The sequence below is a fragment of the Megalobrama amblycephala genome, linkage group LG5, assembly GCF_018812025.1.
Source record: "Megalobrama amblycephala isolate DHTTF-2021 linkage group LG5, ASM1881202v1, whole genome shotgun sequence".
NCBI classification, from domain to species: domain Eukaryota; kingdom Metazoa; phylum Chordata; class Actinopteri; order Cypriniformes; family Xenocyprididae; genus Megalobrama; species Megalobrama amblycephala.
The window spans coordinates 32662158-32676054 of NC_063048.1; the positions used below are offsets into that span (position 1 = coordinate 32662158).

At 35.6% G+C, this 13897-nt stretch overlaps 1 protein-coding gene across 1 annotated transcript; it reads left to right on the top strand.

The window, feature by feature from the left end:
• The first annotated feature begins 11912 nt into the window (after nucleotides 1-11912).
• Nucleotides 11913-13295, top strand: LOC125269122 (gastrula zinc finger protein XlCGF49.1-like). Its single transcript, XM_048191885.1, has one exon. It carries the CDS (start codon nucleotides 11914-11916, stop codon nucleotides 12694-12696), a length of 783 nt encoding a protein of 260 aa, XP_048047842.1. The 5' UTR covers nucleotide 11913; the 3' UTR covers nucleotides 12697-13295.
• Nucleotides 13296-13897: the final 602 nt, after the last annotated feature.

The following is a 13897-nucleotide window of genomic DNA, read 5'->3' on the forward strand; positions in this document are numbered from 1 at the left end:
AAAATGTCATAACAGCCCACAAATAAACATTTTTTTATGTGCTAATTTTGTAGTTCATACTGCTTTACAAAAATATTTAATAGTACCATTAATGTACCTCTTTCACTTAATTTTTCACTTTCACTTAAGACTAGTGACATCTTTAATAAATCTACTTTTTATGTCAAAAATCAAATGACTGGTTCTGGTTTGATTGTTTCCCTGACATATCAACTAAACATATATTCCTTCATTTCCTTAATTCCTTTATTACAATATTAAGTGCCTAAACAATGTGATTTCTCAAAATATCTTTAATGAAAAACAATACTGACCCTTTTTTGACTGATGCCTGCTTGATCTTGGCCTTGCATAGACAATATTTCCATGCACGTCTCTTTTTCTCCAGTGCACCCTTGGTTGCCTTGGCTCAGGCATCTTTGCTGGTGCTGCTGCCGCCTCCTCTTCTTGCAGCTCACCAAGAAAGTCATCAAGACTTTGGAGCTCATCCTTCAGTTCTTGATGATCAACCAAGTTATCCAAGACCATTAGATTTTCTTGGATTTCTGAATCATTCATGGTTATAGTGATGGGCAGAAAAACAAACAGACAGAAAGACTCACAACAAAGAGATGGACAAATAAAACAGGGAGGGGGGGACAAAGAGAGACAGAGAGAGAGAGCTGAAGAGAGTACAGGTGATGGGTACAGGTTAACAAGATGGACGTGGCTCTTAAAAGTGCCTTTGTTATTTATTTGTGTGTGTGTGTGTGTGTGTGTGTGTGTGTGTGTGTGTGTGTGTGTGTGTGTGTGTGTGTATATGTGGTGGAGTGTTAGAATAAAGATAATTTTTGCTTGCAAATTTGAGGGACCTAATGATGAAAAAGAAAAAACAAACACACAAACAAAAAAACAGAATTGAACATTTTACATCAGTATTCTCTTCACCTGTGTTGCCAGATTGGGCTTGAGTGTACGTAAAATTGATTTTATACAGTTGAATAAGCAAAAAGTTAATACTGTTAAATACATTTTACACAAAAATTGTTAATAATGTAAGTTTTTCTGTATTTCGCCAACAAAATTAGTTCCAAACAAAACCACAGCAGAACTCACTGTAAAAAGTACATGAATCAATTAATAACTTATGACAACATAATTTATTACTACATTAATTATACACATGGTTTTATTTCATAGTGAGAAATTGTGCTGAGACACAATAATGTTGTTGTTATGAATTTGTTTCTACTGTTTATTATAGATAAGGCGTTTATTGTCAGATTATTTGTGGATTTTAAACAATTACTGGGCTGGAAAACAAACTAATCTGGCAACCCTGTTTTTTACCGGACCATTTATAATGTTGGCTAAAGTGGCAGTCTGAGTATGTAAAATAGGTAACTGGAAACACATCAGTACTGAAAATCTTGTATTCCCCATGATTGCACCTTCATGATTATATGCGAAAAAAATTAACTTGAATTTAATTAGCTAACTTTGCTAGCCTACTGCACATTTGGTGCAGCAAGTAATTTATATATATATAAAAAAGTTTTCTATCATTAACCGTCCTAATAAATTGCTGCCTTACACTTCTAAAAGTTCTAAACACAACTTGACCTGATTCTACAGTTTTTAGTGTGTGAATTTAAGAATAGTCTCGATCTCTATTAATTAACTTTTCTACTTACCGAGTGGAAAATCGCAATGGACCTTGGGATCGCGATCGCGCCATACAATGACGTCAGCGTTATTAATTTTGAGGATTTTAATAAATAAATAAATAAATAAACAAACAAGACATTGATTAATCGAACACAAGCATATATACATATTTATTTATCAATACCAGAGTCCTATAAAAATACATTATCCAGCATGCACCCTAATTAGTCACTTCCCAGCTAACAAAAAAAGGTCCCCAGAACGTCCCCTGAATGGCCTCTGCGAACGTCCCCGAACGTCCATGTGTAGGGTCCTCTAGCTGTCCCGGGGACGTCCGCAAAGACGTCCTCCGGACATTCACGGGACGTTCACAGGACGTTCAGCGGCCATTCGGGACGTTTAGGGGACTTTCGATTAAGTCCTCTTATTGTTTTTTATTTTACTTCTAGGTTAACAAAAGAACACAAACACGTTGTAAGGAGAAAAATACATTTATTTATTTATAATAAATGAGCAGTTTCATAATTGTTGTGCTCTTTCCGTGTGTGTGTGTATTATGCAGTTGTGCACGCGCGTCTCTCGTTGTCAGCTGTGGTAGTCCGATGGCAGTTTTTTTCGATGGCTTCTAACCTAAAACGACAAAATGAACACATTCAATAATGTTTCAGGTATCGTTTGTCTATTAAGAAACATTTGTTACTGACAATTTGGATTCGTGAGACCAAGATTAGCGTACATTAAAGATAGGCCGTAACGGTCAGCCGCGACGGACAACAACTTCAGCAAACGTTTGTAAATGTAATCTTGTCATATAATTTAAACTTTACAAGATAAACAGTGGTTATGGTAGCTAATGTCTGCTAAACTAAAATTTAAAATACCTTTTCGACCGACGAAAGAGAAAACTCAAGGCCTCATCTGAGAAAATCACAGGCAGGACCGTTAACTGTCGACGCAGCCGAGCGTTGCCATGGATACATGCGCGTAACCTAAAGAATGACGTCACTCGATCGTCACTTGCTTGTATCTCACAGTGTGGCTATATTACACTTTTTGCCACATGCTATACCTTTCTTATGTGTAAAAATTAAAGTAATTTTTTTAAAATAACTTTTCTTTAATAAAACCATGTTTGACAGGTATTTATGGGTATAGGAATTGTCTTACCTGTGTTATTTTCCAATTTCTTTGCCAGCAAAGTGCTTTTCCATTCTTCATCTTTTCTTTGGCTGCATTCATCAGTTGAAGTCAATAACATTATTTTAGAGCTCCAGTTCAGGGTGATTGGGACACTTTTTACCATTGAGATGACTTGGATAAAATGTCCCATTCTTATATTATCCCACATCTTATTCAGTAGCCTACTGTTGGGGGGCATCATGATTTTGATGTTTAAAATGATAACTGCTGAAAGCACACATGATCTGATGACATCTTTAATTAGTTAGTAGGTTGAAGTTCGCAAATTCAATGTCAGCAGAAGTAATTTGTTCTGGCCCTCTTCCTGTTCGTCGGAGTGATGAGATAGTTAGCAGGTTATCATCACTCAATGGCTGGCTGTCTAAGTGGTGTCCGCAGAATAATATAGGTTTCATAGACAATTGGAAAAGCTTTTGGGGCAGACCTGATCTGTTGAAAAGAGATGGTATTCATCCCTCCCGGGATGGTGCTGCTCTTCTATCTAGAAATTTGGCAAATAGTCTTAGAGCTAAACCATGACAAACCAGGGCCCAGATCAGGACGCAGACAAACTGGCTAAACCGACCGTCTGCTAGCCGCCTCACGTCACAGAACTCAGATAATTCACAGCACATAGAAACTCTTTCACCTAGATATTATCACATAGAGACTGTGTCTGTACCTCGAACTAGTAAATACAAAAAACTTCCGAAACCTTTTAAGGGTAAAAATGTAATTGATGTTCAAAAAATGAAAATCACAGATAAATCAGATAAACAAATGATAAAGCTTGGGTTACTGAATATTAGATCTATTTCTTCAAAAGCACTTATTGTAAATGAAATTATCACAGACAATAAACTAGACTTGCTGTGTTTGACAGAAACCTGGCTAAAACCAGATGATTACATTACTTTAAATGAATCTAGTCCTCAAGGTTATGATTATCGACACAATCCTCGACAGAAAGGCAAAGGGGGAGGTGTTGCTGTAATTTATAGTAATATATTCAGAATCATTCAAAAGAATTTCAAATATAATTCCTTTGAAGTGATGGTGCTTTATGTAACATTATGTAAGTTGACATTTGTGCTGGCTACTGTATACAGGCCACCAGGGCACCATACTGACTTTATCAAAGAATTTGCTGATTTTCTATCAGAGTTAGTACTGGCTGCGGATAAAGTCCTTGTTGTTGGTGATTTTAATATCCATGTAGATAATAATAAAGACGCATTTGGATTGGCATTTGCAGACATTTTAAACTCTATTGGAGTTAGACAACACGTGTCAGGACCCACTCATTGTCGTAATCATACCTTAGATCTAATACTGTCGCATGGAATTGATATTGATGCTGTTGAAATCCTACCGCAGAGCGATGATATATCAGATCATTATTTAGTCTCGTGTATAATACAATTAGCCAAGGCTACAAAACCACCACCCAGCCATAAATATTGTAGAACCATCACGTCTACCACTAAAGATTGCTTTATAAATAATCTCCCCGAGCAGTTTCATCGCCTTAGTATACCTGACAACTTAGAAGAACTCGATGCTGCAACAGAAACTATTGGCTCTCTCTTTTCCAGCACATTAGATGCAGTCGCTCCTTTACGTCTAAAGAAGATTAAGGAAACTAATCCAACGCCGTGGTATGATGAGCACACTCGGGCTCTAAAACGAGCTGTTAGAAAAGCTGAACGTAGTTGGAAGAAAACAAAACTAGAAGTTTTTCGCCTTTCGTGGAAAGAAAAAATGATTGAGTACAGAACGGCTATAAGAAATGCTAGATCTACTTATTTTTCAAATCTCTTAATAGAAAACAAACATAATCCTAGGTATTTATTTGACACAGTGGCTAAATTAACTAGAAACAGAGATTCAACTGCTGACGTTTCCATAGAGCACAGCAGTAATGACTTTATGAACTTCTTTACTTGCAAGATTGATAATATTAGAGAGAAAATTAAAAACACGCAACCGTCTACAGTTTCGCTTCAGACAGTGCACTGTAGTGTCCCTGAGGTAAAACTAGAATCATTCGCCGCTATAGGAGAGGAAGAATTATCTAAACTTATCAAATCATCAAAATCAACGACATGTATGTTAGACCCAATGGCGACTAAACTACTGAAAGAAATGCTTCCAGAGGTCGTAGGTCCACTTCTTGATATAATTAATTCATCGTTAACACTAGGATACGTGCCAAAAACCTTTAAGCAGGCTATTATTAAACCTCTTATTAAAAAACCTCAACTAGATCCGAGAGATTTAGTAAATTACAGGCCAATCTCGAATCTACCTTTTCTGTCAAAGATACTAGAAAAGGCAGTTTCATCACAACTGTGTTCCTTTTTAGAAAGAAATGGAATCTGTGAGGATTTCCAGTCAGGATTTAGACCGTACCATAGTACTGAGACTGCTCTCGTTAGAGTTACAAACGATCTACTCTTATCATCCGATCGTGGCTGTATTTCTCTATTAGTGTTATTAGATCTCAGTGCTGCTTTTGACACTATCGATCACAACATTCTTTTAAAAAGACTTGAAAACTATATTGGCATTAGTGGAATTGCTTTGGCATGGTTCAAATCGTACTTATCTGACCGTTATCAGTCTGTAATAATTAATGAAGAGATGTCGTATCGATCACAGGTTCAGTATGGAGTACCACAAGGCTCAGTACTAGGACCGTTGCTTTTCACTCTGTACATGCTGCCCTTAGGAGAGATAATTAGGAAGCATGGTGTTAGTTTTCACTGCTACGCTGACGATACTCAGCTCTATATTTCCTCGCGCCCTGACGAAACCTACAAATTCACAAAACTAACAGAATGCATAGCTGACATTAAAAACTGGATGACAAGAAATTTCTTATTATTAAATTCAGAAAAAACTGATATCCTAATCTTTGGACCAAAAACTTCCTCACGAAAAAACCTTGAATACTCTCTAACACTTGACGGGTGCTCCATTAAATCTTCGTCCTCAGTTAGGAACTTGGGTGTGCTCTTCGATACCAATCTTTCATTTGAAAGTCATGTTTCTAGTATCTGTAAAACCGCCTTCTTCCATCTAAAAAATATATCTAAATTACGACATATGCTCTCAATGACAAATGCGGAACAGTTGGTTCATGCATTCATGACCTCAAGACTAGATTATTGTAACGCTCTACTGGGTGGTTGTTCTGCTCGGCTTTTAAACAGACTACAGTTGGTCCAAAATGCGGCAGCTAGAGTTCTTACTAGAACCAGAAAGTATGACCATATTAGCCCAGTTCTGTCAACATTACATTGGCTCCCTATTAAACATCGTATAGATTTTAAAATCTTGCTACTTACTTATAAAGCACTAAATGGTTTAGCTCCCCAGTACCTAAGTGAGCTCTTAATGCATTATAGTCCTTCACGTTTATTGCAATCTCAGAATTCAGGCCAGTTGATAATACCCAGAATATCAAAATCAACTGAAGGCGGCAGATCCTTTTCCTATTTAGCACCTAAACTCTGGAACAATCTTCCTAGCATTGTTCGGGAAGCAGACACACTCTGTCAGTTTAAATCTAGACTAAAAACACATCTCTTTGCTCTTGCATACACATAACACATTATCAATACATTAACATTTTTCAAATCCGTTAAAGGATTGTTACGCTGCAATAATTAGGTCGGCCGGAACCGAGAACATTTCCTATAACACTAGATATACCTGTACATCAGAATAAGAATGGCATCTACGCTAATATCTGTCTCTCTGCTTATCCCGAGGTTTTCCGGGTGCTGGATCCAGGCCGTATCCAGATCAGATGGAGAACCTGTGTCTGGACCTGACTACAACGCAGCCCAGGAGACAATGGGCCTACAGATCCAGTTCTGGCTGCATAGATTTTTAAATCCCCGTATCCGCTTACAAATATATATATATAATCTATTTTTAATCTCTATAATAAAAATGTATAATTCAGATTTTGATCTCCATATCCATTTACATATATTATATATATCTTCCAAGGGGTTTTTTCCCTCCTAGGACTTTTTTCCCACGCTGGGTTTTCTCCTAGGGGTTTTTTCCACCCCTGGGAGTCAGCCGACATTGGCTTAATGTAGCACCATCTTGTATATGTTACATATTACCACGCTTGTTTGTACAGCTTATTTTTAACCACTTCCCTTTTTTTCTGTGCTTCTAATATGTAAAGCTGCTTTGAAACAATTACCAATTGTAAAAGCGCTATATAAATAAATTTGACTTGACTTGAAGTTACTCCATTATTTTTTCCCATAGGCTAACATGAAAGTTGTTCATTTTTAATATTTACTTCATTTTACAATGAATGGGTCATTCTACAGAAAAGTCAACTTTTCTGTCCCTTTACAGAAATATTACACTTTTTTTTATATTGAAAACAATTTTTTTTATATATTTTAATATGAAACAATATTTGAACAATTAAACCTTCTTGCGCATCAATGTGGCAGTATTTGTTTTTTAATTATAAAAATTCCAAACAGCACAGAAGTGCTCGTCCCCACAGTCATGTGGGAAAGTGCTTTATTTTGAGCTCAGAAACAGGGTTTAAATACAATAATGTATGCATAACTGTCAAATATATTATGTAAATGACATTAAAAAAAACAAAAACAAATGCTGAATAAATATTATAAAATATATTTTAAAAAAACCCTGGTGTTGTGTCACTGGTGTTACCTTTAACAAAAATCTCTTATTTTGAAATAAAAATCACACTGTTGACATCAGTTGACTACCTTCTTCCTATTTCCTGAAGATCCATGAAGAAAGACACATGGAAAGTCCACTATCTCTTTTCAGTTATCAGAAATTTTAATTAGAAAATCATAATTTCATATGAAGCTTTTAGTTGAAGTCACTGGTGTGACCTACTTTATTATTAGGGAATTTTAAAAAACTAGAATACAAATGGATTAAACTACTTAATTTAGTGAATATACCATGATTGACAACATGTGGATTGATACCTTGCAGCAGCCATAAAATGCATTTTTCATGAAAAATGTCACTGGTGTTACTGTCACTGGTGTTGTTTATAGAAAAAAAAAAAAACTTTATTCAAAGCTATTTATTTAGTTATTTTGCATAAAATAGCACTAAATAATGTGATTCTAACTTTTTTTCCTATTGTTAATCCTCCTTTGGTCAGATATGGCTAAATTGAGGGTATTTGGCTAAACTGAGAAGCTGAGAAGCAGCGACTTTACGGACAGCGTATTTTACAGACATTTTTAAAATGTTGTTTATGATCTTTTACTGACTGCTTTCACTAAGTGTCAATGAAAAGTCTTTGATTGTATAAAAAATTTTCTCCTCTCCTTGATTATAGTTGAAGAATAAGTAGGCTATCTTTGGTCCTACACTCTAAAAAATGCTGGGTTGTTTCAACCCAAATTTGGGTCAAATATGGACAAACCCAACCGTTGGGTTACAAAATGCATTTAAAAATTTAACCCAATGGTTGGGTTTGTCCATTTTTTACCCAAACTTGGGTTGAAACAACCCAGCATTTTTTAGAGTGTATGTATCTGTCACTGGCAGTGTTGGGGGTAATGCATTACAAGTAACTTGAGTTACGTAATCAGATTACTTTTTCAAGTAACTAGTAAAGTAACGCATTACTTTTTCAATTTACAACAAAATATCTAAGTTACTTTTTCAAATGAGTAACGCAAGTTACTTTTTCACATTTATTGACTGACATGTTGTCCCCATGTTGTGAGAAATAAAGTGCAGAGATATTGTGTGCGCTGTGTAAGCATGATGGTTATTGTAGTTCTAGACTAAATGTGAACATGCATTTACTCATCTCACTTGCACAAAAACATTCAGTATTCCTCAAAATGAATAAAAACAGTGAAATGCAATCTCAGAATTTTTGCAAACCTGTAATAATTCACTATATTAAATTACACAAATATACCTTATGTATTTAATCTCAATTATTAACCAATGTCTCTGCTGCTGACCTTCAATATATCTAATTCAGCCATACTAATAAGCAGAAATACTTTAGATTAGATTTAGAAATAAGAACTAGAACTTCCTTCTCCTGTATCCTATTCTTCTTAAATCCAGAACGGCAGCACATCTGAAAGGTTTGTTTGAGCTGCGCCCTCTACTGTACAGGTGTAAATATGCTTTTCCTTCAGCCTGAGGCTTATTGATTTCACTTTTGGTGTGAAAGGGCCTTTTTTGCCAAAAATAGAACTTTTTTGTTGTTATTAAAAAACAAACAAACAAGCAAGCCCAGCCCCGGTGAGAAAAAGTAACGCAAAAGTAAAGTAACGCATTACTTTTCATAAAAAGTAACGAAGTAACGTAATTAGTTACTTTTTTAGGGAGTAACGCAATATTGTAATGCATTACTTTTAAAAGTAACTTTCCCCAACACTGGTCACTGGTGATTCATTGTGTCACTGTTGTTACTGTTTTTCTCATTAAATAAAATGTGTCATATGTGACATGATAATACTTTTACATTCATTGAATTCTGCTAAACTCAAGAATTAAGATGTAAAGGATTGCATTACTTGTTTATAACTGTTTTTCAAATATTTCCATTGTTATAGCAAATACATGCATAATTAAATTAGCATAATTCAATCACTTTTAACTAACCTGATTGAAAAAAAAAAAAAAAACACAATCTCCTTATTTTTTTCATTATCTTTTTTTCTGTAACTCTGACTGCATGTGCTGAAAAAAATTGAGAAATATCATTTCATAAAAATGTTTAAAATGCCAGAGAAGTATGGTAACAGTGACAAAAAAATGGTACATGCTGTCTTTAAATGCACAAAATAATAATAATAATAATAAATCATAAAGCTGTAATTTGTATTCATAAAGTCAATCTGTAATATAATAATGTGGTCTAAGTTTAAACGTTAGAAAAAGAAATACATTTTAAGACATTTTGTCATACCAAAAGTGGACTTTTCTGTAGAATGACCCGAATTCAATTACTATTTTTACTTGAAGTAAAACCATAATATCAACCTGCACAACAAAACAATCATGGTTTCTGTAAATCCATTATCATGTTTAAAGGGATTTTTAAGGAACACAACCTCCTTTAAATCCAGTAGGTTTAGTTTCATTTGCCCTTGTCTGAGTTTCAAGGTGTCAGGTCTGTTGATAAAAGGCAACGCTGTTTTTTTTTTACAAGTGTTGTTATGGAAATACCAGATGAGGGACGTCAGTAGGACTTTCGCAAACTGGCAAGGACTTGAATGTCCTCCGAACGTCCGTCAGCGAACGTTACAAAGCGGACCAAACGCGGACGTCCGGCGAACGTCCGGCGAACGTTAAAAACGAACCAAACACGGACGTTAAAAAGCGGACCAAACGCGGACGTCCCCCGAACGTCCGTCAGCGAACGTTACAAAGCGGACCAAACGCGGACCTTAACGGACGTTCACAACGTCTGGGGGACGTCCCTTGTTTGCTGGGTTACCCTGTGACCAGAAAACGCTTAAACTTCTTACTACACGCAGCGTGGAGCGTTGTTAAACTCACCTCTGAATGCTGTTCTACCTGCAGTTGAGCGTTGTTTTGGTTAAACTCACCTCTGAATGATGCTTTAGCTGCAGTGGGGCGTTGTTAAACTCACCGCTGAATGCTGTCGCACACACGATGACCGTTGTTAAACTCACCGTTGTTCATTTTCTGTGAACGCTCCCCCTTTTTCTCAGAGGGCACTTTAATATCAGACTGCGAGGGATTTCTTAACATTAAAAACCAGTTGGGTGGCCAGATAAAGATGATATGGGGGCCGCCATTTGACCACACTCGGCATAGATCATTTATTGCAGCCTATTCCTATCTATTCTTATTTATTGTAGTCTCGATCCATCCACAGCAGACAACGGGCTGCGGTGTGTTTACCCAAGACGTCAAATTTCAACGCCGCAGGCTCCGGTTCAGAGTTCCATTGAAGTCTATCGGACTGCCCTGCTCGTTGAAAAATGACGCCAAGGGGGTACCCAGTGCGTTAATATGTGACGCCAAGGGGTCCTGACCAAGCGTCCATATGTGACGAGTTGGGAGTGAGACCGTGTTCGATCATCAGTCTGGAGAAGAAGCCGCTGGATGAGGAAGATCCAGAAGAAACAGCTGAAAGATGGAGTTTGATAAAGACATGAGAGACTCAGAAACATGCAGAACGACAGATGAAGAAAATGAGGAGGAAGAAGGTAGGTGTCCATTATTGACTCTTCATTAGAGAAGAGAGTAAAGCGTCGGCCAGAAAAAACTCAGTTTTCATTCATGACTTTAATCTCAACTTTACGTGCGTGGATTTGCCGAAGCACTAACGAGAACGATAGTTGCTCAAAGTTGTACGTTATCTAGTATCCTACTTTTCTGTTTTTCTTCCTTTATGTGACATTATGGTATCAAACTAATAGTAAAATCAAATGTTTATAAAAATATTAATATCAATTGCAAAAACAACATATCTGTACATTTGTAATTATATCTTGTGTACAGTCAATATTTTTCCTTTAATATTGTATTGTACTGTATTATTAAATGTAGGTTCGTCGATTATTATTGTTGTTTTATGTTCCAGTTTATTGACTTTATTTGTCTGTTATATGCAAATTTCTGTAACCAATACAAAACAATAAAAAAAACAATAAAGCTAAATTTAATATAATACAATACTATACAGTAATAAAACATTAAATAATACAAAATAGATGTAATTACTAAAGTACAGATATATTGGTAACACTTTACAACAAAGTTTCATTAGTTAACATGAACTAATAATGAACTGCACTTTTACAGCATTAATCTTCGTTAATGTTATTTTCAACATTTACTAATACATTATTAAAATCAAAAGTTGTATTTGTTAACTTTAGGCCTATAGTTAATGCACTGTGAACTAACATGAACAATGAATAGCATATTTTTTATTAACTAACTCTGATGTGTTGTGCTGTTAAATTGAGGGTCACTTTGATTAACTAGATCCTGTTTCACCTGTATTCTGATCAATTTGATTTTTAACCATTTAATTTGTTTCATTCAGACCTGATGAAAGAAGAAAGTAAAGAAGAAAGTGAAGATGAAAGTGAAAAACTGAGTGAAGATGAAAGTGAAGAACTGAATGAACAGGAAGGAGAACATCTAAAGAAATCTAAAAAGAATTTGTCACGAAAGAGAACAGGAGCTAAACATTCATGCACCTGCCTTCAGTGTGGAAAGAGTTTCGCATGTAAAGCAATCCTTAAGGATCACACAAGGATTCACACTGGAGAGAAGCCTTTCACATGCAATCACTGTGGAAATGAGTTTAGATTCAAAGTAACCCTTAAAGAACACATAAGGATTCACACTGGAGAGAAGCCTTTCATATGCGATGGATGTGGGAAGAGTTTCAGACACAGATCAAGCCTTCGGGAGCACACTAAAATCCACATCGGAGAGAAGCCTTTTACATGCCCCCAGTGTGGGAAGAGTTTTACACTTAAATCATACCTTAATACTCATATAAAATCTCACTCCAGAGAGAAGCCGTTCATCTGTCCTCAGTGTGGAAAAGGTTTTAGTCGGGCTGCACTCCTGAAAATCCATGAGAGCATCCACAGCGAAGTGAAGCCGTATCACTGCGCTCCATGCGGGAGGAGTTTCAGCCAAATAGCTGCCCTTCAAAGACACTTGAAATCTTTCATACATAATAAATACAGGCCCCTAGAAAAATTCATGCTCCAAGCTGTAGCCTCAGGTCATGGTTTGCCCTCAGGAGCAAATGTGTTTGAAAAGAGCAATTTACTAAAACACATTACCTGCAGTGAGAACGGCAGTACAGGGACATGAATGTATTAGTTCAGAATATAAACAATTAAAACACGTCTGGTGCTGTGAAGGTCAGGATTAGCAACTGTCATGTTTCATTTGGTGTTTTGTTTTCATTTAATAAATACTGTTTTACGTCTAGATCAGGATTGGGCAACTCTGGCCTTCAAAATCCACTTTCCTGCAAAGCTTTCCATAGTTACTCATTTGTTAATTGATTAGCCCTACCTGTTCCTTGTTCCATTTAGGGTGTGTATTTATACCCTGCTTGATTTGATTATTAGTTATTATCTATATGTTTTGGTTCACTGTGCTTGTGCATTTTTCCAGTGTTACTGAGTGTTTTGTTTTTTTATTTTATAAATACCACTTTGTCTCAAGATCTTCATCTCTCCTTGTCTTGCACCAACCGTTACAACAACATTTGAGGAACATGAAAATTGTGCAGAAATATTTTTTGGGGGGCCAGACTGTCATACAAGAACATTATGAATAAACACATGCAAAAACAAGAGAGAACCAACAAAATATTGCACTAAGAACTGAAAATACCTGCTAATATTCAGAGCCTAAGTGTGTGTTATGATGTTGGAAGCTAAATCAGTCAATTCTAAAATGTTAATAAAACATAAAATATTATTTTTGGTCATTTTGTCATCAATTTGTCTTCTGGGGCACAATGCCAATTTATGTTTGAAATAGAAATCTTAACATTATAAATGTTTTTACTGTCACATTTGATTATTAATGCTTCCTTACTGAATAAAAGTATTTTTAAAAAATCCACTTACCTCAAACTTTTGAATGTAGTATTATGGTTTTCACACAGAAAATTGTGCAGACATAATAATGAAATGAGTAACATTGGTATATAGAAAGTTGTATCACTTTCTACAAAATATGAAGCAGCATGACTGTTTTCAACACTGATAATAATCAGGAATGTTTCTTGAGCAGAAAATCTTCATATTAGAATAATTTCTGAAGGATCATGTGACACTGAAGACTGGAGTAATGATGCTGAAAATTCAGCTTTGATCACAAGAATGAATTACTTATTTTATAATGTAAGACTATTAACTGATTTTGAAGCTTTTTTTTAATAAATAAATGCAACCTTATGAGCATAACAATCATTGCTGTTATCATCAGTGGTGTTGAGTCAATATGAATGCATTCGTGTAGAATAAAAAAAATCTTTCTATAAAACTAAAATGTCTAT